This window comes from Carcharhinus amblyrhynchos, chromosome 6 (genome assembly GCF_965287045.1).
Source record: "Carcharhinus amblyrhynchos chromosome 6, sCarAmb.v2.hapA, whole genome shotgun sequence".
NCBI classification, from domain to species: domain Eukaryota; kingdom Metazoa; phylum Chordata; class Chondrichthyes; order Carcharhiniformes; family Carcharhinidae; genus Carcharhinus; species Carcharhinus amblyrhynchos.
This window is the reverse complement of record NC_137329.1, coordinates 46810376-46836248: the sequence shown is the minus strand read 5'-3', so window position 1 is coordinate 46836248 and position 25873 is coordinate 46810376. Positions and strand designations below refer to the sequence as shown.

General features: G+C 44.1%; 1 protein-coding gene across 3 annotated transcripts in view; it reads right to left on the bottom strand.

Annotated features, from left to right (window-relative positions):
- Positions 1-9992: 9992 nt before the first annotated feature.
- Positions 9993-25873, bottom strand: part of uevld (UEV and lactate/malate dehyrogenase domains) — a 30849-nt gene continuing 14968 nt past the window's right edge. For all 3 annotated transcript variants that reach the window (XM_080190382.1, XM_080190383.1, XM_080190384.1), the window contains 9 exons: positions 24893-25056; positions 24135-24258; positions 21895-22013; positions 20236-20341; positions 16032-16202; positions 15447-15617; positions 14922-15015; positions 13592-13715; positions 9993-11714 (listed from right to left, as the gene is read on the bottom strand). In XM_080190382.1, coding sequence (XP_080046508.1) covers positions 11550-11714; positions 13592-13715; positions 14922-15015; positions 15447-15617; positions 16032-16202; positions 20236-20341; positions 21895-22013; positions 24135-24258; positions 24893-25056 — 1238 coding nt within the window. In that variant the 3' untranslated portion in view covers positions 9993-11549. The remainder of the gene's footprint in view (positions 11715-13591; positions 13716-14921; positions 15016-15446; positions 15618-16031; positions 16203-20235; positions 20342-21894; positions 22014-24134; positions 24259-24892; positions 25057-25873) is intronic.

The window sequence follows — 25873 nt, the reverse complement described above, 5'->3', positions numbered from 1 at the left end:
GCTTTAAAAATGCTTTTGAGAAACTATAATCCACAAGATCTGCAGTGGGTCAAGGCAGCAGCTCATTACCAATCTCTACTGGCCTGAGAGATGGCAATCAGAAAGACACACATCTTGCAAATACAGGAAACATATGGGGCAATTTCACTGATCCTCTGCAAAAATAGGGCTTGGAAATATTTATATATTTCATATTTTGGTTTGTTTTATACAATTATTTATCATTTTTGTGAGGCCTTCAGATTAATCAAAGATAATCAGCATTGTTTTGTCAAAGGAAGATCATGTCTTATAAATTTGATTGAATTTTTTGAGGTGGTAACTAGGTGTGTAGATTAGGACAGTGCAGTTAATGTATTCCACATGGCCTTCAGTTAAGCTTTTGACAAGAGTCCACACAGGAGGCTGATGAAGATAAGAGCACATAGATTCAGGGAAATTTGGCAAACTGGATCCAAGATTGGTAGGAGGCAGAAGTGATAGTCGATCATTGCTTTTGTGACTGGAAGTGTGCCACAGGGATCAGTGCTGGGTCCCTTGTTGTTTGTAGTCTACGTTAATGATCTGGAAGTTAATGTAGGAGGTATGATAAGTCAGTTCGCTGATGACACAAAAATTAGTGGTGTGGTATATAGTGATTACAGGACCATATATATGGGCTGCTTAGATGGGCAGAACAGTAGCAAATGGAATTGGACTCTGAAAAGTATAAGGTGATTCAAAGTAAGGCAACACGCAATGAATGGTCAACCCAAGGAAGTACAAAGGATCAGAGGGACCTTGGTGCACATGTCCATAGATCTCTGAAGACAGCAAGCTAGGTAGATAAGGTGATTAAGGCAATATATGGGATACTTGCCTTTATTAGTTAGGACATTGAATATAAGAGCAGGGAGGTTATGATGGAGCTATATAAAATGCTGTGTAGCCACAGCTGGAGTATTGTGTACTGTTCTTGGCGCCACACTATAGGAAGTGATTGTACTAGAGAAGGTGCAGAGAAGATTCACCAGGATGTTGCCTGGGTTGGAACGTTTCAGTTATCAAGATAGACTGGGGTTGTTTTTCTTGGAGCAGAGAAGACTGAAGGGGGATCTGATTGATGTGATAAAATAATGAGAGGCATTGATAAAGTGGAACTTTTTCCCTTGGTAGAGGGGTCAATAACCAGTGGCCATATATTTAAAGGGCAGGAAGTTCACAGGAGACGTGAGGAAAACCTTTTCTCGCCCAGAGGTTAGTAGGAATCTGGAACTTACTACCTGTGAGTGATAGAGACGAGAACCCTCACAACATTTAAGAAACATATAAATGAGCACTTGAAATACCATAGCATACAAAACTATGGACAAGTGCTGGAAAATGGGATTAGGATAGGTGTTTGATGGCTGGTGCAGAGACCATGGGCTGAAGGGCCTCTTTCTGTGCTGTAAAACTCTATAACAATGACATTGATCATTTCCTTTAAGTTTCTATCCATCAAGAATATTGGAAAATCAGATCAACAGAGTAATCTACTTCCACCTTGAACTTCAGTCACTGCTCATCAGATAATCACTGCTGTTCATCTGGTTCTGACCTGAAAGGGTTCTAACAGTATTTATATTGTCTGCCCATCCGCTACCAAGCTCAAACTCACAAACAGCAATGTTTTCAAGTTTTGCTGGATTCAAGTGTTTCCCTTTTCACTTTCAGAATTTTAAAATGCTAAGAATTTCCTTTGCTCCCCATTAGCTCAGCTTCTGCCTTTAGTTATATAGAATCCCTACAGTGCAGAACGATGCTATTCAGCCCGTCAGGTCTGCACCAAATCTCCAAAACAGCATCTTACCCACTCTATCCCCATAACTCCACCTAAACGACGCATCTTTGGACACTTAAGGGGCAGTTTAGCATGGCCAATCCACCTAATCTGCACATCTTTGTAGTGTGGGAGCACCCAGACAAAACCCAGGCAGACATGAGGAGAATGTGTAAACTCCTCAGATAGTCACCCAAGGCTGGAATCGAACCCAGGTCCCTGGCACTGAGACAGCAATGCTAACCATTGTGCCACCCTGTCACCCTTTTAAATACTTCTACTAATTGCACTCATACGTTCTAGAAATAACATTCAGCATCTTTAAGTGTATATTCCTACCCCTTGGATTTTTTTCCTAAAATATAGTTCTTCACATTTCTGCAATTGAAATTGCACCTAATTCATTCACTCATAAATCTAATTGCTTGGTATTCTCCTAAAGTCTCTGATATTCGATCATTTAAGATTGAGATGAGGAGAACGGGCAGCACAGTGGTTAGCACTGCTGCCTCTCAGTGCCAGGGACCCAGGTTCAATTCCAGCCTTGGGTCACTGTGTGGACTTTGCACATTCCCCCAGTGTGTCTGCACATTCTCCCAAGCTTTCCTTCAGGTGTTCTGGTTTCCTTCTAGTCCAAAGATGTCCAGGCTAAATTGACCCTAGTGTCAGAGGATTAGCAGGGTAAGTATGTGGGGTTATGGGAAGAGGGCCTGGGAGGGATTATGGTTGCTGCAGACTTGATGGGCCAAATGGCCTCCTTCTGCACTGCAAGGATTCTATGAGAATTGTTTTTCATCAAAAGGACTGCGCATATTTGGAATTCTCCAAACCAGACAGGTATGGATGTTCCATTATTGAATAACTGAAAGCTATAGTCATATTTTTGGTTTTCAAGGAATCAAGGAATATGAGGAGCAGGTGGAAGTCTGAAGTCAAGACAGATGATCAGCTGTGATTGTATTGAATAGTGAATCAGGTTTGAGAAATCATAGAGTCTATTCCTATTTCTCAAGTTCTAACATCCCTGCTTGCCCTTTGCTAAATTATCTTTTACATTGTCCCAAATGTCAAGATTGTGCTCCACATGCCCAAGTCTAGATCCACAACAAAACCCATAAAAACAAACCGGCACTGAATTTTGAGTTTCATTAATTCCAGCCTTCATACCGTTCCCCCAGTTTACCCTTCACCTCCATACTGAGCAGGTAAGAAAAGACTATCTTCTAGTCACCGAGCTTTAAAGAATTGGAGATAGAATCATTCCAGCAGAGGAGGAAGAGGGGACTGAGCTAGGGATGAGAGATTTGTGGACTGAAACTTTTAGAGCTTTTTGTTTTATTCCTTTTGATTTGATTTGTCACACATATTAACAAAAAGTGAAAAGATTTTTTTGCGCGATATACAAAGCATACCATTGATAGAGAAGAAAATGAGAAAGTGTGGAATGTAGCATTATAGCCATAACTAGGATGTAGAGAGAGAAAGGTCAACTTAATGCAAGGTAGGTCCATTCAAAAATCTGACAGCAGCAGGGAAGAAGCTGTTCTCGAGTCAGTTGGTAAACGACCTCAGACTTTCGTATCTTTTTCCCAACGAAAGAGGTGGAAGGAGGAATGTCCAGGGTGTGTGGGGTCCCTAATTATGCTGGCTGCTTTGCCGATGCAGTGGGAAGTGTAGACAGAGTCAATGGATGGGAGGCTGGTTTGTGTGATGGATTGGACTACATTCATGATCTGTTGCAATTCCTTGTGGTCTTGGACAGAGCAGGAGCCACACCAAGCTGTGATACAACCAGAAAGAATGCTTCTATGGTGCATCTGTAAGAGATGGTGAAAGCCATAGCTGACATGCCAAATTTCCATAGTCTTCTGAGAAAGTAGAAGCGTGGTGGGCTTTCTTAATTATAGTGTTGGCATGGGGGACCAGGACATATTGTTGGTGATCTGCACACCTAAAAACTTGAAGCTCTTCACTAGCGCCCCACCCCCACCTCCAGTCAAAAGAAGCAAATGACTGCCATTGGTGGAATGGAGCAACAGAAGTCAAGAATAACCCAGAATTTGACACACTGATGGTGCATTTCAGAAGACACTGTTGGGTGAAACTGTTCAGGGTTGGAGAATGGAGAATACAGAAATGAAGCACCTTGAAGTCAAAGCATCATTCTGTTTGTAATTTACTTCCAAATGTTATGAATTACATTATATATATGAACCATTAATTTTATTTACATGAGGTACAGCCAAAATATGAAATTTAATACTTTGTAATTGACACTAAAATAAGCTATCAGCTTCTACTTAAATAAAAACAGAAAATGCTGAAAATGCTCACATCAGACAGTATCTGAATATTAATAAAGGCAGAAGGTATTCACTACTGCCACTTCAGTGATTACAGGAGTGACTGTCCGCAAGTGCACAGGCTTTCTATTTTGTATTGGCGCTAGAGGATAGGGGGCAGGGAATGTAGGGAGAGTTTAGTAAGGCTTAAAGAGTTAACTAATGATTTGAATATGCTGCAGTGACCAGAGCCACAGTTATCTTCACTAACATTTCTATAGAAACTCCTACTTACTGATCAAGCACCTCCTTTAGTCCTGAACAGCAGTAGGGACAGTAGATCACAGAGCTTGCCAATGGTATTATGTTGCTGGTGTGCAGGTCACATGGGGGTGAAACTGAAGCATTCAAAGGCAGCACAGAGATGACAGTCAGTCATCTCTGAAGATGGGGAGCTGATGGCATCATGGTACTCTCGCTGGAACAGAGACCCAGGGCAATACCCTAGGGACCTGAATTTAAATCCTACTATGGCAGATGGTGGAATGTGAATTCAGTTTTTAAGAATGTCTGGAATTACAAGTTTAATGACAATGATTAAACCATTGTCAATTGTTATGAAAACCCATCTGATTCACTAATGCTTTTTAGGGATGGAAATCTGCCATCCTTTCCCAATATGGCCTACATGGGGCTCAGACCCACAGCTCATAGCAATTAGGGATGGGCAATAAATGTTGGGCCAGCCAGCAACACCCACACCTCGTGGACAAATAAAAAACATTTAAGTGGAAATGTAGTTAACAAGACAAACAATAAAATCAATAGTCACTACTTTGCTCCAAACCTTCCAGCCAGACCACTGTTTCAGATCTGCGATAAAAGCCATCAGTAGAGATACTTTATCTCCAATGTCATTACCACTTGTTGTTGAGCTCCGCAGGTGTACACAGGTTTCTCACAACCAGTAGTGACAAAACAGCACATTGTGAGGTGTACCTACAACAGTGTTTCTCAAACTTGTTCATTCACTTAGGTGGGACAAAAGACCCCATGGGTCACTTCATGGTCCTTACCTCCTTTAGCATGCCATTGCATTAAAACTAATCAAAATGAGGCACCAATGGGATTATTTCTGGCTCCAAACTCAGAACCTCAGTCTAATTTCGAGCTCCAAGTCCAGCAAGTTTCTCTTCATCTTCAGATCCGTAAGTGTTGAAAATGCCATTTCTCTGTCATTCGTTACAGCGTAAATATACGCTGATAGCCAAGTTCTGCACACGAGGACGGTCTCAACAAGGATCTTAGGTTCATGTCGCATGATCTGTAACCCCCGTGACTTGCCTGGGTTTGCAAAACCTCACTTGCTGTACCGTCTGGAGACAATACACATCTCTAACCTGTGATCAGTGCTCCTTCCGCTCACATTGTCGGCTACTTTAAGACTTGAACAGCAGGTTAGGTGTAAAGATTCACATTCTAATCAGTAATCTGTAAACTGTCTGTGCTTTATACGCTCTGTCTGAGGCGAGAACTCTCCATTCACCTGACGAAGGGACTAACCCCGAAAGCTAGTGAGTGTACTATCAAATAAATCAGTTGGACTTAATCCTGATGTTGTTAGACTTTTTACTGTGTTTACGCCAGTCCAACATCGGCATATCCACGTCAATTCGTTACAGCAGCAGGTGCTTCTGAGGTGTATCGGTAAGTACAGGATTTTCACATTAAATGTGGTGCAGAATGTCCAAACGTCTCTCATTGAATACTAGCTTCAGTAACCCGCCCGATGCAATCTCCACAACATTGTCCATTTCTTTGACGTGTAAAATGTGGTCAATGTTTACAAATGGATTTCTGATCAACTCAATTATTTTGGGGGCTCGAGGAAATGTTTCCCATTTGTTCATGTTGGTGCACTTTGCAAACTTCAACCATTGTCCCATCTATCTCTTCCTCTCCAGTGATGTCATACAACCAGCCAGTTATAACATATACTCATATACATCAATAAGCACTTCTCCGCTTTTTCACAATTGTGATGAATTTATGAGCATTTCTAAAATCAAATCTCATAAGTAAATTAATACATGCCAGAAACAAAAGTATAATCATTTTCATATGAGAACATAAGAAATAGGAGCAGGAGTAGGCCATCTAGCCCTTCGAGCCTGCCCCGCCATTCAATAAGATCATGGCTGATCTGTCGTGTCTCAGTTCCACCTTTCCGCCCTCTCCCCATAACCCTTAATCCCCTTGCCTATCAAAAACCGATCAACCCGCGTCTTAAATATATTTAGCGAGGCAGCCTCCACCACTTCAACGGGCAGAGAATTCCAGAGATTCACCACCCTTTGAGTGAAGAAGTTCCTCCTCAACTCCGTTCTAAACCGCACCCCCCCCTTTATCTTGAGGCTGTGCCCTCTAGTCCTACTGTCCTTTCTGAGCAGGAAGAGCCTCTCCACCTCTATCCTATCCATCCCATTCGTCATCTTATATGTCTCAATGAGATCTCCCCTCATTCTTCTAAACTCTAACGAGTACAAGCCTAGTTTATTCAGCCTCTCCTCATAGTTCAACCCCTTCAACTCCGGTATCAGCCTAGTAAACCTCCTCTGCACTCCCTCCAAGGCCAAAATATCCTTGTGTAAGTGCGGCGACCAAAACTGCACACAGTACTCCAGCTGCGGCCTCACCAGTGCCCTGTACAGTTGCAGCAAGACCTGCCTACTTTTATATTCAATTCCCCTCGCTATGAAGGCCAGCATCCCATTAGCCTTCCTGACCACCTGCTGCACCCGCAGGCTGGGTTTTTGCGACTCATGCACAAGGACCCCGAGGTCCCTCTGCACCGTCGCATGCTACAGTTTTTCGCCATGCAAGTAATAGTCCTTCCTACCATTATTCCTACCAAAGTGGACAACCTCACATTTGCCAACATTAAATTCCATTTGCCAGTTCCTGGCCATTCACCCAGCCCATCTAGATCCTTCTGCAGACTTTCCACACCTTCCGCACAATTTGCTGTTCCCCCAATCTTGGTGTCATCAGCAAATTTCGACACCTTACACTCGGTTCCCTCCTCCAGATCATCTATACAAATGGTAAATAGCTGAGGCCCCAGCACCGACCCCTGGGGCACTCCACTAGTCACCAACCGCCAATCCGAATAGCACCCATTGACCCCCACTCTCTGCCTCCTATTTGACAGCCAATCCCCTATCCACGCTAACACCCTACCCCCAACTCCATGCCCTCTAACCTTCTGTAATAACCTCTTGTGCGGCACCTCATCAAACGCCTTCTGAAAATCAAGAGACACCACATCCACCGGCTCTCCTCTATCCACCACCCTAGACACATCCTCATAGAACTCCAATAAATTCGTCAGACATGACTTCCCCTTAACGAAACTGTGCTGCGTCTGCTCTATCAAACAATTCTCCTCAAGATGCCTCGCTATTTTCTCCTTGATCACGGATTCTAACATTTTACCTACAACAGACGTTAAACTAACCGGCCTATAATTCCCTGCCTTTCCCCTGCCACCCTTCTTAAACAACGGCGTAACATTAGCCGTTTTCCAATTTTCCGGCACTTCCCCGGAATCCAGCGAGGTTTGGAAAATAATCACCAAGGCATCCACTATCGCCTCCGCCATTTCTTTCAGAACCCTTGGATGCATTCCATCCGGTCCTGGGGACTTGTCCACAATCAGTCCCTCCAGTCTTTCGAGCACTGCCTCTCTAGTGACAATAATGTCATTCAGGCCCTCCACTCCTACCATCTTTCCATCGCTAACACCCAGCAAATTATTCACGTTCTCCTCCGTGAAGATTGAAACAAAAAAGTTATTCAAGGCCTCAGCCATTTCCCCATCCCCTCCCACTAAGTCCCTCCTCTCATCCTCTAAGGGTCCTACGTTCACCCTAGTCAGCCTCTTCCTTTTTATATATTTATAAAAACTCTATCCTTTTTTATATTAAGCGCTAGCCCAGCTTCAGTTTATCCTACCCTTCTTTATCAACTTCTTTGTCCTTCTTTGTTGATATTTAAACCTCTCCCAATCCTCTTCTCACCCACTACTCTTAGCTACTCTAAACACATCCACTTTTAATTTAACACTTTCCTTTACCTCCTTCATTATCCACAGCTGATTATCTCTCCTCCTACGATCCTTTTTAACCATCGGAATAAATTGCTACTGAGCACCAAGAAAGATCTCTTTAAAGATCCTCCACTGTTCTTCAGCAGACCTACCTTCCAATGTGCTCCCCCAATCAACATTCACCAATTCCTCTCTCATCCTATCGTACTCCCCTCTGTTCAAACAAAGGACACAGGTCCGGGAACCCACTTTCTCCTCCTCCATCTGCATCAGAAACTCCACCATACAATGATCACTCTTCCCAAGAGGATCCTTCACCACAAGGTCCCTAATTCTACCTGCCTCATTACATAACATCAGATCCGAGATAGCTCGCTCCCTCATCAGCTCCAACACACACTGTTCAAGGAAACTATCCCGGCAGCATTCCAAGAACTCTTCCTCAAGCCCACCGTGTCCAACATGGGTCGACCAATATGTAGATTGAAATCCCCCATAATTATCGCCGTTCCATTCCTGCACGCCGCATTTATTTGCGCATTAATAGCCCGCCCCACCTCCAGATCATTATTTGGGGGCCTATAGACGACACCCACCAGCGTCTTCCTCCGTTTGCTGTTCCTAATCTCCACCCACAACGATTCCACTTTCTGCTCTTTGGTTCCTATATCATCTCTTACTACCGCCCTGATGCTATCCTTAATCAGCAGAGCTACGCCCCCCCCATTTTCCTCCCGCCTATCCTTCCTAAACACTTGATACCCCTGTACATTCAGCTCCCAGTCCCTGTCACCTTGCAGCCACGTCTCTGTAATGGCCACCAGATCATATCCATTTGTGCTGATCTGCGCCACCAGCTCATTCACTTTATTCCGAATGCTTCGTGCATTCAGATAAAGTGCCTTCATCCCAGCCTTCACCTGTACCCTATTTGCCAGAATGCCACCAACCATACTCATGCCCCCTACTCCCTTTATTATTGGGACAACCTTGGCCTCTTCCCTTACCTGTACCCTCTCCTTTACTTTAAGCCCTGTAATTTCACCTACCCTCACACACCCCCAATTAGTTTAAAGCCCTGTCCACAGTCCTATTTACACGATTCGCCAGGACTCTGGTCCCAGCACGGTTCAGACCAACCCCATCCCACCTACCCCCATACTGGTGCCAATGCCCCATAAATTCAAACCTGTTCCTCCCACACCAATCCCTGAGCCACCCATTCACTTCCTTAATCTTATCAACCCTACGCCCATCTGCACATGGTTCAGGCAGTAGTCCAGAGATAAACACCTTGTCGGTTCTACTTTTTAATTCCATTCCCAGCTTTTCGTACTCCCTCCCCAGATCCTCAGTTCGCATTTTGCCTACGTCGTTGGCACCCACATGTACTACAACGACTGGATTCTCACCCTCCCACTCCAGATTCCTCTGCAGCCCAGATGCGACATCCTGGACCCAAGCACCAGGCAGACAACACACCCTTCTGTGCACTTTGTCATTGTGACAAAGGGCAGTGTCAATACCCTTAACCACACTATCCCCAATTACTACTACGTTCCTTTTCATCTTCTCTTAGCCTGTGTCCTGCGTCTGCATCGCTGTACCGTGTGCAGTTTGCTCACCAACCTCACACCCCTCGTTCTTGTCCACACTGGAAGCAAGAACCTCAGATTGAGAGGCTGAGGCATTTGGTTCCCACCCTCCTTCCTCCGGTCCCCATCCCCCTTCCTCCTCTCAGCAGCCCCCTCCTGTTCCTGACCCTTAGAGTTAGCCAGTCTGGGGGGGGGGGGGGGGTGGATGTCTCTTGCACCCCATTATCAATGGCACCCTCCCTCCCCCTGATGAGCCTCAGTGTCTGTAGCTCAGAGGCCAGCTCATCTACCTTGAGCTGGAGCTCCTCCAGCAACCTGCACTTGCTGCAGACATGGTCACTGGGAAGGACCCTGGGGTCCACCAGCTCCCACATCATACAGAAACAGCACATCACATGCCCCTCCATTACTCCCTTTAGTACTACTGAACACCATTTTCAATGCAAACTTACCTGGCCCTTTTCTCCAAAGCCCTTTGATCCTAAGCCCTAGTAGCTCACTCTGCTTCCCTCTCACTCCGCTGCCCGCTGTCTACACCAGGCCTCCTTTTAAACCTGGCACTGTTTAGAAGCCTGCTTACCCACAAATCCCTGCTATCCACTCCCTTTGAATTCTTAAAGTGGTAAACACAAAAAGCCCGTGAAAATGCTTTTAAATGAATCTAACAGTTCTACAAGGTAAGTTCTTACTAAACACTAAAAAGCTCGCGAAAATGCTCTTAAATGATTTAAACAGTTTTGAAACAGTTAATTTCTTACCTGACTCATATTAATACAAGAAAACATATTTAATGCATTGTAAACAAAATCAACACTAACATAAGTCTTGCTTACTAAATTAACTGTTGCTACTCATATTTATGATGACTTGTGTATGAGAGTCAGTCATGTTGTCATGCAGATGGTAGGGTAACAGCTCAGCCCGTTCTCTTGTTCAGCCTCAGCTGTGGCATTCCGTGTCAGTGACGTTCATTCTGAACCAGCCGTAGGTCTACCTGAGCAACTCAGTCACACCGAGAACTCTGATCCACAGAGTACATGACTGTGGGGTGGGAAAAAACCCTGCATTTCCACTTAAAGTTAATTTCACAACGGAGGTAAAATTTATTTATTAGTGTCACAAGTGGGCTTACATTAACACTGCAGTGAAGTTACTGTGAAATTCCCCTAGTCGCCAAGCTCTGGTGCCTGTTTGGGTATACTGAGAGAGAATTTAGCATGGCTAATGTACCTAACCAGCATATCTTTCTGTGGGAGGAAACCGGAGCAGACATAGGGAGAATGTGCAGACTGCGTGCAGACAGTGACCAAAGTTGGGAATCGAACCCTGACGTTGTGAGGCAGCAGTGCTAACTGCTGTGCTGCCTTGGTAATTATTAATTGCATGTGACTGCCATTTTGGATTTCAGAAGATCCCACAAAGGTTAAAAGTACCAGTTAATTTGTACTGCTTGACAGCACTGAAGAGATGAGCGTTGACCAAGAGGATTGGAGAAATCCTTCCACAGGCAGCTAGATCTACAGGATCTTTTAGCATGCACCTGAATAGAAAATACTACCAACTGAGTCAAGCTAACACCTTTATGTTGAGGTAAGTAAAGGACAGCAGCAGTTATTATAGTCAGTGGTTACACATATATCAAGGGCAAGCAGCTGTCAATCTCAAGGTCTGGGCTCTATGTCAAAACCAGGGCACTAACACTGAAGTTGATGTACGTTCCTCAGCTTTGTTATCAATCGCTTATGCTTGTTTCAATCAGCAACTTAAATTTTTAGCTGCTGAAGAAAGTTTTGGAGGGTTGCTGCACTGCTCCGCAGCTTTGCTTCCTCATTCTCTGATAGCTTTGGCGCGGTTACACTCACCACTCCAGCCATGGTCAACATGCATGGCAAGCTGAGGAATACCTCGTCACTGACTCCGTACCAGCCCTGTGGGGAGAACAGAACCTGGGTTAATTCTCACAGAATGACGAGTAAAGCCCATACCAAAGAGTGGGCACGCTAAACAGTGATACAGCATTTTCCACCCCTCTCTCCAGTGCTCTCACACACAGTCATCCAAAACTCCCAGACTCTGCAATTAAATCAATCTGAAATCAGCTCACCAGTCAACAGAATTTGCTTGTTTCAAACAACCCCAATTTCAGAAACAGAATACAGTCAGTTTCCTGTTTCGCCAGTGCTTATTCTGCAGGATAAACTAGTTTAACATTGATTTGATTTATTACTGTCACTGTATTAGTGTACACTGAAAAGTATTGTTTCTTGCACTATACAGACAAAGCATACCGTTCATAGAAAAGGAAATGAGAGAGTGCAGAATGTGGTGTTAGTCATAGCTAGGGTGTAGAGAAAGCTCAACTTAACACGAGAATAGGGAAGACTGAGAGAAGGCTATTCAGCTGATCGAAGCTCTCATACATCAATTAATGTAGCCCAGCATCTGACTGTACTCTGAATGATCATAGATACCTTTAACTTCACCTTACGTGGTGCAAAATTCCAAACATTATCAAGTTCTTCAGAAGAAAGGAACATGAACAGGCCACTCAATCCCTTCAGCCAATTCTACCATTGAATTACATCAATGTTAATCTGTATATTTACTCAATCTAACTGCCTTGGTTCCATAACCCTTAACGACCCTGACAGAACAAAGATCTCAATCCAATTTTGAATTTTTAACTGATCGAGACTTAGGAGCTTTTTTGGAGGGGTGGAAGTAACAGAATTCCATATTTCCATTCCTCTATGAACTAGTGCTTCCCGACATTAATCCTGAACAACCAATCACTAATCATCTTAACGCAATCAGATCAACCTGTTAGCTTGTATTCCATTAAGGATAGAGGTAAGTGAATGCAACCTATCCTCATAATCCAACTATTGTAGCCCCCTCTGATAAATCTATGCTGTACCCCCTCTGTTGCTAATATATCCTTACTGGAGAAGGGGGGGGTTTATGTCCTCTAGCCCGACACACCTTTCTTGGTTGTCCTTCTCATTTTCAAATAATATTTTGCATATCTTATTGCAATCCTCCTTAATCAACATCTTTTTAGATGATATGACTTGAGATGCTGTAATCATGCTTTTACAATTCACTCCTTCAACACTTGGAATCATTCTTGCTGCTCTCCTCTGTACTCGTTCCAACACACCTATATCCCCTTTTATATGTGGTGATCAAAGTTGCTCACAGTATGCAATGAGCAACATGAAGCCTCAGTATTGAATTACTCCACTGTTCTTCTATGAATCTCCACATTCTATTTGTTTGAACTATTTTGCTACATATTACAATCAAGCTGGAGAGGTGCTGCTTTGCCTGAGGTTGAGACTGGGTTTCACTGTGATTATCTACCCACTGACAATCAGAGCTACCAAAGTGCTGTGGATCCAGGACAACAACACCCATATATAATCCTTCAGGGCCATTTTAATTGGATCAAAAAGCAAGACACTGGGACTCTCAGAATCAGACTCCTCAATTTGAGTAGGGCACTTTAACCATATCAAAACACTCGTACAATTCGTCCAAAGTAGAAAGATAAAACTTAATAATTGCTTTATTTTCATAATCGAATATGCAGTCCATGTCCTGTAGAGTGCACCAGTTGCGCAAGGCCACAGGCATTACTAACATTGCATGGTCCCTCTCCCAAAGCCATCTGGGTGTGCATATAGACCATTGCTGGCAATCAGTCAGAACAATTCCTGCCATCTGTTTCCCCCCTCAAAATAACCTTCATGTCTGAGGGAATGCTGCATTCTCCCACACACCTCGTCATTCTGCTATCACTCACCTTCACCAGGGTGGAAACGGAATGTGAATAGCCCAGATTTCTCAGGATAGTCTCAGTTAAGTCAGCCACAGACAGACCAACCGACCATGACCTCTGACCCTTCTCTTTTAATCCTTTCATAACCCTGAGACATAAACAACAATGGGTTTGAATCTGTAATCGCTGGAAAATTGTTTTTGACAGACCTTTTCCAAACTCTGGACCAGACCAAATACTATTAAATCTCAGCAGGAAGTTTCAGTTGGTGAAACTGAAGAGTACAAACCAGATGGTTCAAGTTGAGTTGCAGTCTAAACATTAAAATCAGACTCAGTTTTCTAATTACAACTATGATTGTACTTTAAATTTACGGCATTGACTGTAAAACACTAATGTTCTGAAGGATTGAGAGGCACTCAATATTAAAGGAAAATATTAAAGGAAAATCTGCCTTTTTCTCATAGCTGATGGAGGAGAATGGTTACTTGGGCTCCCGAGAATTCTTCCAAGCCTCATTGGCAGGATCAGTGGTGGGCAGGATTCAGCAGGAGGCCCAAAAATTCACCCTTGCATGAAATTACAGCAGGATCTTCCAATGCTGCCTACTATGGTGACTGGGAATTTTAGTGGAGGGCGGCATGAAACGGATTTGCATCCTGCCAATGGAATGCAGGTGAAAGCTCAACTGGAATCTTGCCCCTTATGCCCAATTCTCCACAATATCAGTAGGAAAATACACCAGGCCAGAATACATCTGGGCCAACGTGATATGCAGAAGTCAGGACTTACCTGAAGGTGGCCTGGAGCTGCCTGTGAAGTTTGGGATGGAAGCCACCAGTGACTCTAGATCACAGCAGTTGTGGTAGGACATCTTTCAGGTGGAGCTTCCAGCTTCAGTGTCACCAAGGAGGTCCACTTTTCTTTCTTCAATGGTAGGTTAGCAATGCCCACCCCGCCACAGAACACAGCGCAAAGCTCTCAGATACATAAATAATTATGCCTAGGAGAGAAGACAGGGCATGTTTGCCTGTGGCCCTCCCCAACGGGAAATATTCCCCTTCCCTTCTTCTGCCACGGGATTGAGTCCCAGTGGGAGAATTCTGTCCACATTGACAGGAAGTGCTAGGCAGTGAAAGCCTCAGGTCAGGGTCAGGCTCAGCTGCGAAGCCTCTGTTACACCTCACAATGGCTTGTCTCACAAATAGAGAATAACCACTTAACCTGTGAAATTATTCTCCTGTGGAGAAAGGGGGAATTAAACTTTAGAGTCAGGAATCCTGGGAAAAACTGAAAAATATCCCTGAAATGGCTAGAATTTCAATAGAGCTTCTGAGTTGCTGAATCTTCTTACCTGTGTACCAGCTGCTCGTGTTTGTCACGGTCTGAGATTATATCTGGGTTATTACTTTGCTCACCACCCATTCCAGAGCCCTGCCATACAGCCACTGAAAAACACATTCAAATATTTGAAGTATTTGGCACACAGTGCCAAGGATTACTGATCACGACTAAACCAATTATCAAATATTCTATTATTTATATCATAACAACAAATCAGATATTCCAATGTATAAAAAGTCTTCTATTCCTCTATGGCACATACCCAAGTAGGCAGAAATATCAATTTCTACCCCTTTAAATTTTCACATGGATGATTCAACATTTGACTAATAGAGGAGGAAGAGTCAGCATCTGGAAGTCAATTCTAACAGAGATTTCTGAGCAAAGATTCACCGGGAGAAACAACTAAATGAAGCTTTCTGGAATTTTTTTTCATGATTGACAAGACCGATGTTGAGACCATCTGCCATGCTCAGGCCACTATAAACTCAGCTGAGTATATGTTATCAATCTGGATAACATTCTAATCACATACCTTCATTGTCCCCATGCTCACCGATGATCCAGGCCTCCTTTCCAACTGGTATTTTTAAGGACTTCTCCAGGATGGACTGGAAGCGCTGGGAGTCCAAGTTACAGCCAGTTCCAACCACGCGGTGTGAAGGAAACCCACTCAGCTTCCAGCCCACGTACGTCATCACATCAACTAGCAGACCAAACACCAAAGATCAAACACTGAGGCATTAATGAGATACTGCAACTTTGCCCATATAACCTGTGCTCTCTCGGACCCTCTGTAACCCGCAAACTGTTCAACACACGTTACTCCCTTCTATTAGGCACCTGGAATTTATACTCCCAAACATAAACTCCAAAGTAACCGCCAATCTCTGGAACTAATGAACATCTTTACACACCCATCCTTTACCCTGAACTTCAATAGAGCCTGGAATTACAGGGAATGCTTTTCTTTTTGCTACTTACGACCAGGATCGCTACTCTATATTCCAATGTAACTATGGCACCCCTGCAACTAGCACTAACTGTAAATACCTTCCTACTGTCTAATAAATCCATGCTGCACCACCTAATAAACACTAAATGTTGATGGGCTGTGTACCTGGCTGGGAGGCAATGATCAGCACACAGTTGGGATTGTATCGCACCGTATTGGGAATGATCGTCCTGAACAGATCCACGTTGCTTTGTAACGCTTTCAGGTAGGACTCCTCACCACCCCAGGTGTTTGCAGTGACAATCACCACGTTGGAACCTGCTGAACCTGAGAAATCTGAGGAAAGAGAAGAGAACAGTTATCCTATTTTGTTTCAAAAGCAGATCTCTGACAAAGGGTCATTCAGACTCAAAATGTTGGTTCTACTCTCTCTCCACAGGTGCTGTCAGACATGCTGAGATTTTCCAGCATTTTATATTTTTCTTTCAGATTCCAGCATGTGCAGTATTTTGCTTTTACATCTTGTTTATTCGTTTACAGGATGTGCATGTTTCTGGCTAGACATTTATTGCCCATCCCTAATTGCCCTTGGGTTTGGAAAAGAGTTTGTTCCAAGAATTCTCTTTAAAGTGGAGATAACCTCAACTTATTGGTGAGGTTGGTGAGCAAACTGCACACGGTACAGTGATGCAGCAGGACATAGGCAAAGAGAAGGGGAAAAGGAACGTAGTAGTGATTGGGGATAGTGGGGTGAAGGGTATTGACACTGTCCTTTGTCACAATGACAAAGTGCACAGAAGGGTGTGTTGTCTGCCTGGTGCTCAGGTACAGGGTGTCGCAGCTGGGCTGCAGAGGAATCTGGAGTAGGAGGGTGAGAACCCGGTCGTTGTAGTACATGTGGGTGCCGGCGACGTAGGCAAAGTGCGGACTGAGGATCTGGGGAGGGAGTATGAGAAGCTGGGAATGGAATTAAAAAGTAGAACCGACAAGGTGGTCGTCTCTGGGCTACTGCCTGAACCGAGTGCAGACGGGCGTAGGGTTGACAGGATAAAGGAAGTGAATGGGTGGCTCAGGGATTGGTGTGGGAGGAATGGGTTCGAATTTATGGGGCATTGGCACCAGTATTGGGGTAGGTGGGACTAGTTCGGGCGGGATGTGGATGGTCTGAACCGTGCTGGGACCAGAGTGCTGGTGAATCGAGTAAAGAGGACTGTAGACAGGGCTTTAAACTAATTGGGGGGGGGGGGAGGGTGCGAGGGTAGGTGACGTTACGAGGTCTAAAGTTAAGGATAGGGTACAGGTAAGGGAAGAGGCCGAGGATGTCCCAATTGGTGGCGTTACGGCAAATAGGGTCCAGGTGAAGGCTGGGAATGAAAGCGCTTTATCTGAATGCACGAAGCATTCGGAATAAAGTGGATGAGCTGGTGGCGCAGATCGACACAAATGGATACGATCTGGTGGCCATTACAGAGACATGGCTGCAAGGTGACAGGGACTGGGAGATGGATGTACAGGGCTATCAAGTGTTTAGGAAGGATAGGCAGGAGGAAAGGGGGGGGGGCGTAGCTCTGCTGATTAAGGATAGTATCAAGGTGGTAGCAAGGGATGATATCGGTGCCAAAGAGCAGGAAGTGGAATCATTGTGGGTGGAGATTAGGAACAGCCAAGGGAGGAAGACGCTGGTGGGTGTCGTCTATAGGCCCCCGAATAATGATCTGGAGGTGGGGCGGGCTGTTAACGCGCAAATAAGTGCGGCGTGCAGGAATGGGACGGCAGTAGTTATGGGCGATTTCAATCTGCATATTGATTGGTCGACCCATGTTGGACGAGGTGGGCTCGAGGAGGAGTTCTTGGAATGCTGCCGGGATAATTTCCTTGAACAGTGTGTGTTGGAGCCGATGAGGGAGCGAGCTATCTTGGATCTGGTGCTATGTAATGAGGCGGGTAGAATTAGGGACCTTGCGGTGAAGGATCCTCTTGGAGAGAGTGATCATTGTATGGTGGAGTTTCTGTTGCAGATGGAGGAGGAGAAAGTGGGTTCCCGGACATGCATCCTTTGTTTGAATAGAGGGGAGTATGGTAGGATGAGAGAAGAATTGGCGAATGTGGACTGGGGGAGCGCGTTGGAAGGTAGGTCTGCTGAGGAGCAGTGGAGGATCTTTAAGGAGATCTTTCTTGGTGCTCAGCAGAAATTTATTCCGATGGTCAAAAAGGACCGTAGGAGGAGAGGTAATAAGCCGTGGATAACGAAGGAGGTGAAGGAAAGTGTTAAATTAAAAGCGGAGGAATTTAGAGTAGCTAAGAGCAGTGGGCGAGAAGAGGATTGGGAAAGGTTTAAATGTCAACAAAGATTGACAAAGAAGTTGATAAAGGAGGGTAGGAGAAGCTATGAAGCTGGGCTAGCACTTAATATAAAAAAGGATAGCAAGCGTTTTTATAAATATCTAAAAAGGAAGAGGCTGGCTAGGGTGAACGTTGGTCCTTTAGAGGATGAGAAAGGGGACCTAGTGGTAGGGGATGGGGATATGGCTAAGGCCTTGAATAACTTTTTTGTTTCTGTCTTCACGGAGGAGGACGTGAATAATTTGCCGGGTGTTAGCGATGGAAAGGTGGTAGGACTGGAGGGTCTTAATGACGTTACTGTTACTAGAGAGGTGGTGCTCGACAGACTGGAGGGGCTGATTGTGGACAAGTCCCCAGGACCGGATGGAATGCATCCGAGGGTTCTGAAAGAAATGGCGGAGGTTATAGTGGATGCCTTGGTGGTTATTTTCCAGACATCACTGGATTCCGGGGAAGTGCCGGAAGATTGGAAAACGGCTAATGTTACGCCGTTGTTTAAGAAGGGTGCCAGGCAAAAGGCGGGGAATTATAGGCCGGTTAGTTTAACGTCTGTGGTAGGTAAAATGTTAGAATCCGTCATTAAGGAGGAAATTGCGAGGCATCTTGAAGGGAATTGCTTGATAGGGCAGACGCAACACGGTTTCATTAAAGGGAAGTCGTGTCTGACAAATTTACTGGAGTTCTATGAGGATGTGTCTAGGGCAGTGGATAGAGGAGAGCCGGTAGATGTGGTCTTTCTGGATTTTCAGAAGGCGTTTGACAAGGTACCTCACAAGAGGTTATTGCAGAAGGTCAGGGGACATGGAGTTGGGGGTAGGGTGTTAGCGTGGATAGAGGATTGGTTGTCAAATAGGAGGCAGAGAGTGGGGGTCAATGGGTGCTATTCGGATTGGCGGTTGGTGACTAGTGGGGTGCCCCAGGGGTCGGTGCTGGGGCCTCAGCTATTTACCATTTATATAGATGATCTGGAGGAGGGAACCAAGTGTAGGGTGTCGAAATTTGCTGATGACACCAAGATTGGGGGAAAGGCAAATTGTGCGGAGGGTGTGGAGAGTCTGCAGAAGGATCTAGATAGGCTGGGCGAATGGGCCAGGAAATGGCAAATGGAATTTAATGTTGGCAAGTGTGAGGTGGTCCACTTTGGTAGGAAGAATGGTAGGAAGGACTATTACTTACGTGGCGAAAAACTGCAGCAGGCAATGGTGCAGAGGGACCTCGGGGTCCTTGTGCATGAGTCGCAAAAACCCAGCTTGCAGGTGCAGCAGGTGGTCAGGAAGGCGAATGGGATGCTGGCCTTCATAGCGAGGGGGATTGAATATAAAAGTAGGGAGGTCTTGCTGCAGCTGTATAGGGCATTGGTGAGGCCGCAGCTGGGGTACTGTGTGCAGTTTTGGGCGCCGCACCTGCGCAAGGATATTTTGGCCTTGGAGGGAGTGCAGAGGAGGTTTACTAGGCTGATACCGGAGTTGAGGGGGTTGAGCTATGAGGAGAGGCTGAATAAACTAGGCTTGTACTTGTTAGAGTTTAGAAGAATGAGGGGAGATCTCATTGAGACGTATAAGATGATGAATGGGATGGATAGGATAGAGGTGGAGAGACTCTTCCCGCTCAAAAAAGACAGTAGGACTAGGGGGCACAGCCTCAAGATAAAGGGGAGGCGGTTTAGAACGGAGTTGAGGAGGAACTTCTTCACTCAAAGGGTGGTGAATCTCTAGAATTCTCTGCCCGTTGAAGTGGTGGAGGCTGCCTCGCTAAATATTTTTAAGAAGCGGGTTGATGGGTTCTTGATAAGAGAGGGGATTAAGGGTTATGGGGAGAGGGCGGGAAAGTGGAACTGAGCCACGACAGATCAGCCATGATCTTATTGAATGGCGGGGCAGGCTCGAAGGGCTGGATGGCCTACTCCTGCTCCTATTTCTTATGTTCTTATTGGCCCTTCTTTAAGGAGATTATATGACTTTCTTTTTGATAAAAAGAGAAATAGTTGAAGATTTTCTGCTGGATTTCTGGATCAGCTGACACAAACCTTTGCTGATTTCAACTCTGGGCAGACTAAAGATCTCCAAATCCAGAATTCCACCCTTCATGGTATTATCTGAGGTTGGGATGAACACCAACTTTTCTACGACATCCTAGAGAGAGAGAGAGACACACAGAAAATACAAGGATCTGCAGGATTTTGTTCTTCCAATATTCTTGTTTCCTTTCATAGATTGGATACATATATTGGTGTTGGTAACCCTCCAGTATGTCATCTATTCTTCGCGTTCAAGCTTAGACAATGGACTTCAGCTGGCCATTCAACTGTGGCCTTATAGCTGAGCCTGAAACACCCTGATGCATCTAAGCTATCAGGGTGAAACTGAGTTTATTTAATCCACTTTGGACTGACAGCTTTCTGCATCAAAGTTACAATGCCATTGCTTCAGGCCCATCATAGAGCAATTGATTTGAGGCTTAAAAATTATCAAGGAGTTTTACAGGAAAAATATCTGGGGAAATCCAAAACTATAGGGTGCAGGAATAAGAAAGTCATCAATAAACGCAATAAGGAATTCAGATGAAATTGTTTACCAGAGAATGAGTTAGAAAGTGGAATTTGTGACCAATGATGTGGTTGAAGGAAATAGTGCAGGTACAATTAAGGGGAAGCTAGATAAAAACATGACAGAGATAACAGAATGCAAATTGAGAAAGGAAGATTAGAGATTCATACGGCACGTAAGCCATGGCGTGCATCTGTTTAGCAATTTCAAAATGGTATATCATTATAATTTAAAGGCTTTTTTTTTACATTTTCTTACTTTATAATGACCTTAAGTTTTTAACCACAAAATCTTTCAGGATGGCAGCTGGTCAATTTTATTGCCAGGTTTTCCAGATTGATTCCAGTTTGCACAATTAATAATTTTAGTAAAAATACGGAATGCCTCAGGATAGGCCCAACCATCTTCAGCTGTTTCATCAACACTCCATCATAAAGTCAGAAGTGGGGGTGTTCGCTAATGATTGCACAAAGCTCTGCAGTTTCATGACTCCTCAGATACTGAAACTTCCAATGTCCACATGCAGCAAGACCTGGACCATATTCAGGCTTGGGCTGATCAGTTGCAAGTAACATTCCTGCCATACATGTACCAGGCAATGAGGCAAGTAATTAGCCAATACTTCTTCCATTTATCTGTCATTACCTGTGAATTTATTATGTCTATCCCCTGTGCCTTTATTTATATGTCGTGAAATACTACTATTTATTTTTGTATTCCTTGATGATTGACTTTTGTGGTTCCTCCCTGCTTATCTAATGTTCTATTTCTTTCCTAAACTTTACATATTCCCATTTCGACAGTAAGTGTTTCTTGGCTAGTGTGGAGCATGAACACCTGAGATCTGTGTTTTAAAATGTATTCTTTCACAGGAAGTGTGTATTGCCAGCTACGATACTATTTGTTGCGCATTCCTCAATGCCCCTGAGAAGGTGGTGGTGAGTTGCTTTTTTGAACCACTGCAGTCCATATATAGTAGGTACAGCCACTGTGCAGTCCAAGAGTTTGACCCAACAACAGTGAAGTTGGCAGAACGGTCAGTTTCTGTACCATCAATACTATATAACAAATAAGACAACTGTAATTCAGTCTTGGGCCTTCTACCCCTAGATATGAATATATCAGTTTAACTTCTTTACCTTTGCTAAGATGCTCATGGCACAGGCCATTCCCAAATCACCACCACCAAGCACCGTAACTTTTCCAAAGTGTTGGTCACCAGCTTCTGTTTTTGGCTGAAGGCTGACATCACACAGACCTGTATGTGAAGATTGGAACCATATCACATTCCCATGCATTGTTGTATTAAAGCCTGACTTTGCCCCAACTTATCTATAGTTCAGCATTCTTTGGCTTTGCTAATTTCAATTTTGCACATTTTGATATCCCTAGGTCTCATTGAATTACTGAGGACGAACTCAGTATCATCCCAAGTATTAATGTCAACCATTTTCTTCCTTTTTCCAGCACTTCACATTTGTCCAGGTTAAATTTCATTGCACGCTTACTTTACACATTTGAAACTCTTCCTTGTTTGATACCAGCTGCAAATTTGACCAATTTGCATTTTGCTTCTAAACTCGAATGATTAATATTAATTAGAAGCAGTGGAGGTCAAAACATTAATCGCTGAGGTAGCTCCCGCCAAATCCTTCTGGCCAGCACATGCCCCCACATTCTACCCTGCAGACAATTTCTTATCTATTCCCACTCGTTGTCCCTGAATGCCCACAGCTTTAAACTTTAATAGTCTGTCATCCTTTACTGAAGTCATTTCTAAAAAAAAATACATCAAAGATGTAATACATTGAAGTACTTTTCATAATCTACTTAAAGTTACTTCCTTAAAAAAGGTCAAGGATGTTGATGAGGCTAGATATTTCCTGCAGAGTCCATGTTTACTGTTGTTTATTAGGTTATCGTACAAGTAACCCTCTGTGGAATACAGATGAGACCTACGCAGTGTACCTTAATGTACAGGAAACAAGCTTACAACGTAAAGGATGAAAGGCTTTTAAAGCTCTGAGGATTCAGGATAAAAGCTAGGAATAGATTAAAAGTGGGCTCAAGGTTAGGAGTGGATGTATCTGGGAAGGAACAAATAATGAATAGGATACACCCCAAGGATCAGTGTTTGGACACGTATGGTTAGGGGAGAAATGTTACTTGGATCCTCTCCAGTGAGCACTTGGGCAAATAGATTAGCTTCATCGTCATCTTTAGCTCAGCTGTATCTTTGAGTTTACTGCATCTTTCTGACTGTTTTCTTACTACTGGAATACTAAAAAGAAATTCTCCCATGTGGTTATAAGGGCAACACTAACAGTTCTTAGCATGGCAGCCCCATGGACCTGGGTTCAATTCCACTCTTAGGTGACTGTCTTGTGAAGTTTACACATTCTGTGTCTGTGTGGATTTTCTCCAGGTACTCCGATTTCCTCCCACAATTCAAAGATGTACAGGTTAGATGAATTGGCCATGGTAAATACATGGGGGAGAGGGCAGAGGGGAGGACCTAATGGGATGCTCTTTTGGAGAGTCGGTGCAGAGTTGATGGGCCAGATGGCCTCACTCTGCAGTGTAGGGATTCTATGATACAACCCTGATATCAGGTTGTTGAGGGAAGAAAATAGAGCCAGCATTTATTTGGAATAGATTTATTCACAGAGTGAAACAGAGTGAAATACAGACATATACCTCCTACCTCAACCCATACCCCATGTCAATGTGCCTTTATGTGCTCAAGTAACCATCCAATCAATGCCCTCCAACTGTATATACTTAACCTCATTTGATACAATTAACACCACTGTTTGTCCTGATCTTTTCTAAATGTCTCTTTGCCCCCGAGCACTTTTTGTATGCTTGTGGTGTACTTGGTAGCGTCTCTGCTTCTGAGTCAGAAACTTCAGTTTCGAATCCTACCCCAGAACTTGATGGCTAAGGAAGGTGCACTCATAACATGGCCAGCAGGCTGAGATTCAACTTTCAAACTCCCTCCAATAGAGGCCAACGACAGACAGCAAGAGCAGGAGTGTCCTAGTCAGCTATGCTTGATGTTGAAAGTTATAAGCCTCTGCTGAGAGGCTAAATGACCTGTTCCAGGAAAAAACAGCTCTGAAAACAGATGGATGTCTGCCTTGTGCTCCACTGGGTGCAGGAACTGAAGCAACAACATGCTCCTACATTCCTATCTACTCTTCACTTAGCATCTGAATGTCTGCAGGTTGAACAGTCCCCCAGGAAGACAATGTTCACAAAAGGGAGTTAGACAGGTTTTTCTTGTGAAAGAGATGACTGAAGGTTATTATAAAATTATCCTTTGGTTCTAAATCTTTTCATGCCCGAGTGTAAAGAATTCACAAACTTGATGAAATACCAGCCATATAGCTGTTCAGCTCTGCCAAGGTCAGCTCATCCGATGAGGGCTTTGAGTATAAAGGTGGTGCTTCCTCAAACTTTGCCATCATTTCATTTAGCAAACCAGTGACATCTGTTTTTGGCTAAAGAGGTAAAGAAAACTCAATTATTGCACATTTTTAGAGAAAATATAGCTAACTACTTGTCTTTTCTCAGGTCACATTACACATTGTGTGCAGTAGAAAGGCAGATACTGCTCCAGACTGTCTGCTACCAGCTAACACCCTGGCTGTCATTGGCAGGTGGGAACAATGACAGCCCAACATGACTTAAATCTAATGTTTTACATTACTGGGACATGCATTGGACAGAACAGTCAGGTTCAGGAGTTTTGCACTGCAAATCCATCTTTTCTAATCCAAAGCACAACCTGGGTTCTCATCTAAGGGTAAGTCTTCAAAATGAAGTCGAGTCATCGGAATGAAGGCTTGAATATCACTGCTGGCACCATGTGCAATACAGCGGCTTATATATTTTATTCAAAGCCTGAAGATCAACACTAAATGCCACTGGCCTCTTGTAGGCCAGCACCTCCCACGCATACCAAAGATATCTGTCTTAAGTCTCTGCAGACTCAGAGTTTCCACATTTTGCACTACATTGGGTATCATGTTGCCTAGCACTCTATGTCCATATCACCGGTCCCTGCTGGCAGGTACTGTTCACATGCCAAAGTTTCCCCATTATACTTTGCTGCTGGTGTCTCTGGCTCCTTACATAACTCCAGTGTTGTAGGTATGGCAAATAAATGCGTCCTTGAGCATCCACGTGTTTCCCCTCACGAATGACCATGTTCGAAGTCGGTCTCAGGAAGCACATAGGTGGACCAAAAGGATGAGAGTCAAGAATCCATATCTGAATGGGAATATTATAGGAAAACCCTGGATAACAAAGAAAAAAATAGATCTGAAAGTTACTTTAGTACACAAGCTCCATACTCAACCAAAAAATCTTCTTAACTTAAAGATTTTCATTAAAAACAAAGCTAAGGCATGGTCCTGAATTTTCAGGAAGGTGAGTGTTCGGTGCCCACCATTCCTACTGCCTCTGACTGGTCCTGCTGCCATTTTACACTTAACTGGACATTGACTTACAGCAGGTGAGACTTGCACTGCTCTTGGCCAGACATCACGCTGCATTGGACAGAAGAGATATTGCAGTACCATACTTGAGCCTAAGTCCCGGGACTGCACTTCAGATAAGTACAGGGCCGTCCAGGGATGAAAGGGTAGAGGGTTTGATTTGATTTGTTATTGTTACATGTATTAGTATACAGTGAAAAGTATCTGCATAGCGTGCAAGAAACAATAAAGCATACCGTTCATAGAAAAGGAAAGGAGACAGTGCAGAATGTAGTGTTACAGTCATAGCTAGGGTGTAGAGAAAGATCAACTTAACGTCCATTCAAAAGTCTGACAGCAGCACAGAAGAAGCTGTTCTCGAGTTGGTCGTACGTGACCTCAGATTTTTGTATCTTTTTCCTGACAGAAGACAATAGGAGGTAGAATGTCTGGGGTGTATGGGGTCCTTAACTATGCTGGCTGCTTTGCCAAGGCAGTGGGAAGTGCAGACAGACTCAACGAATTAATGGATGGGAAGCTGGTTTGCCAGATGGATTGGGCTACATTCACGACATTTTGTAGTGAGGGAATAGAGGCCTGAAGATCAACACTAAATGCTATCCCAGGATCTACTGCC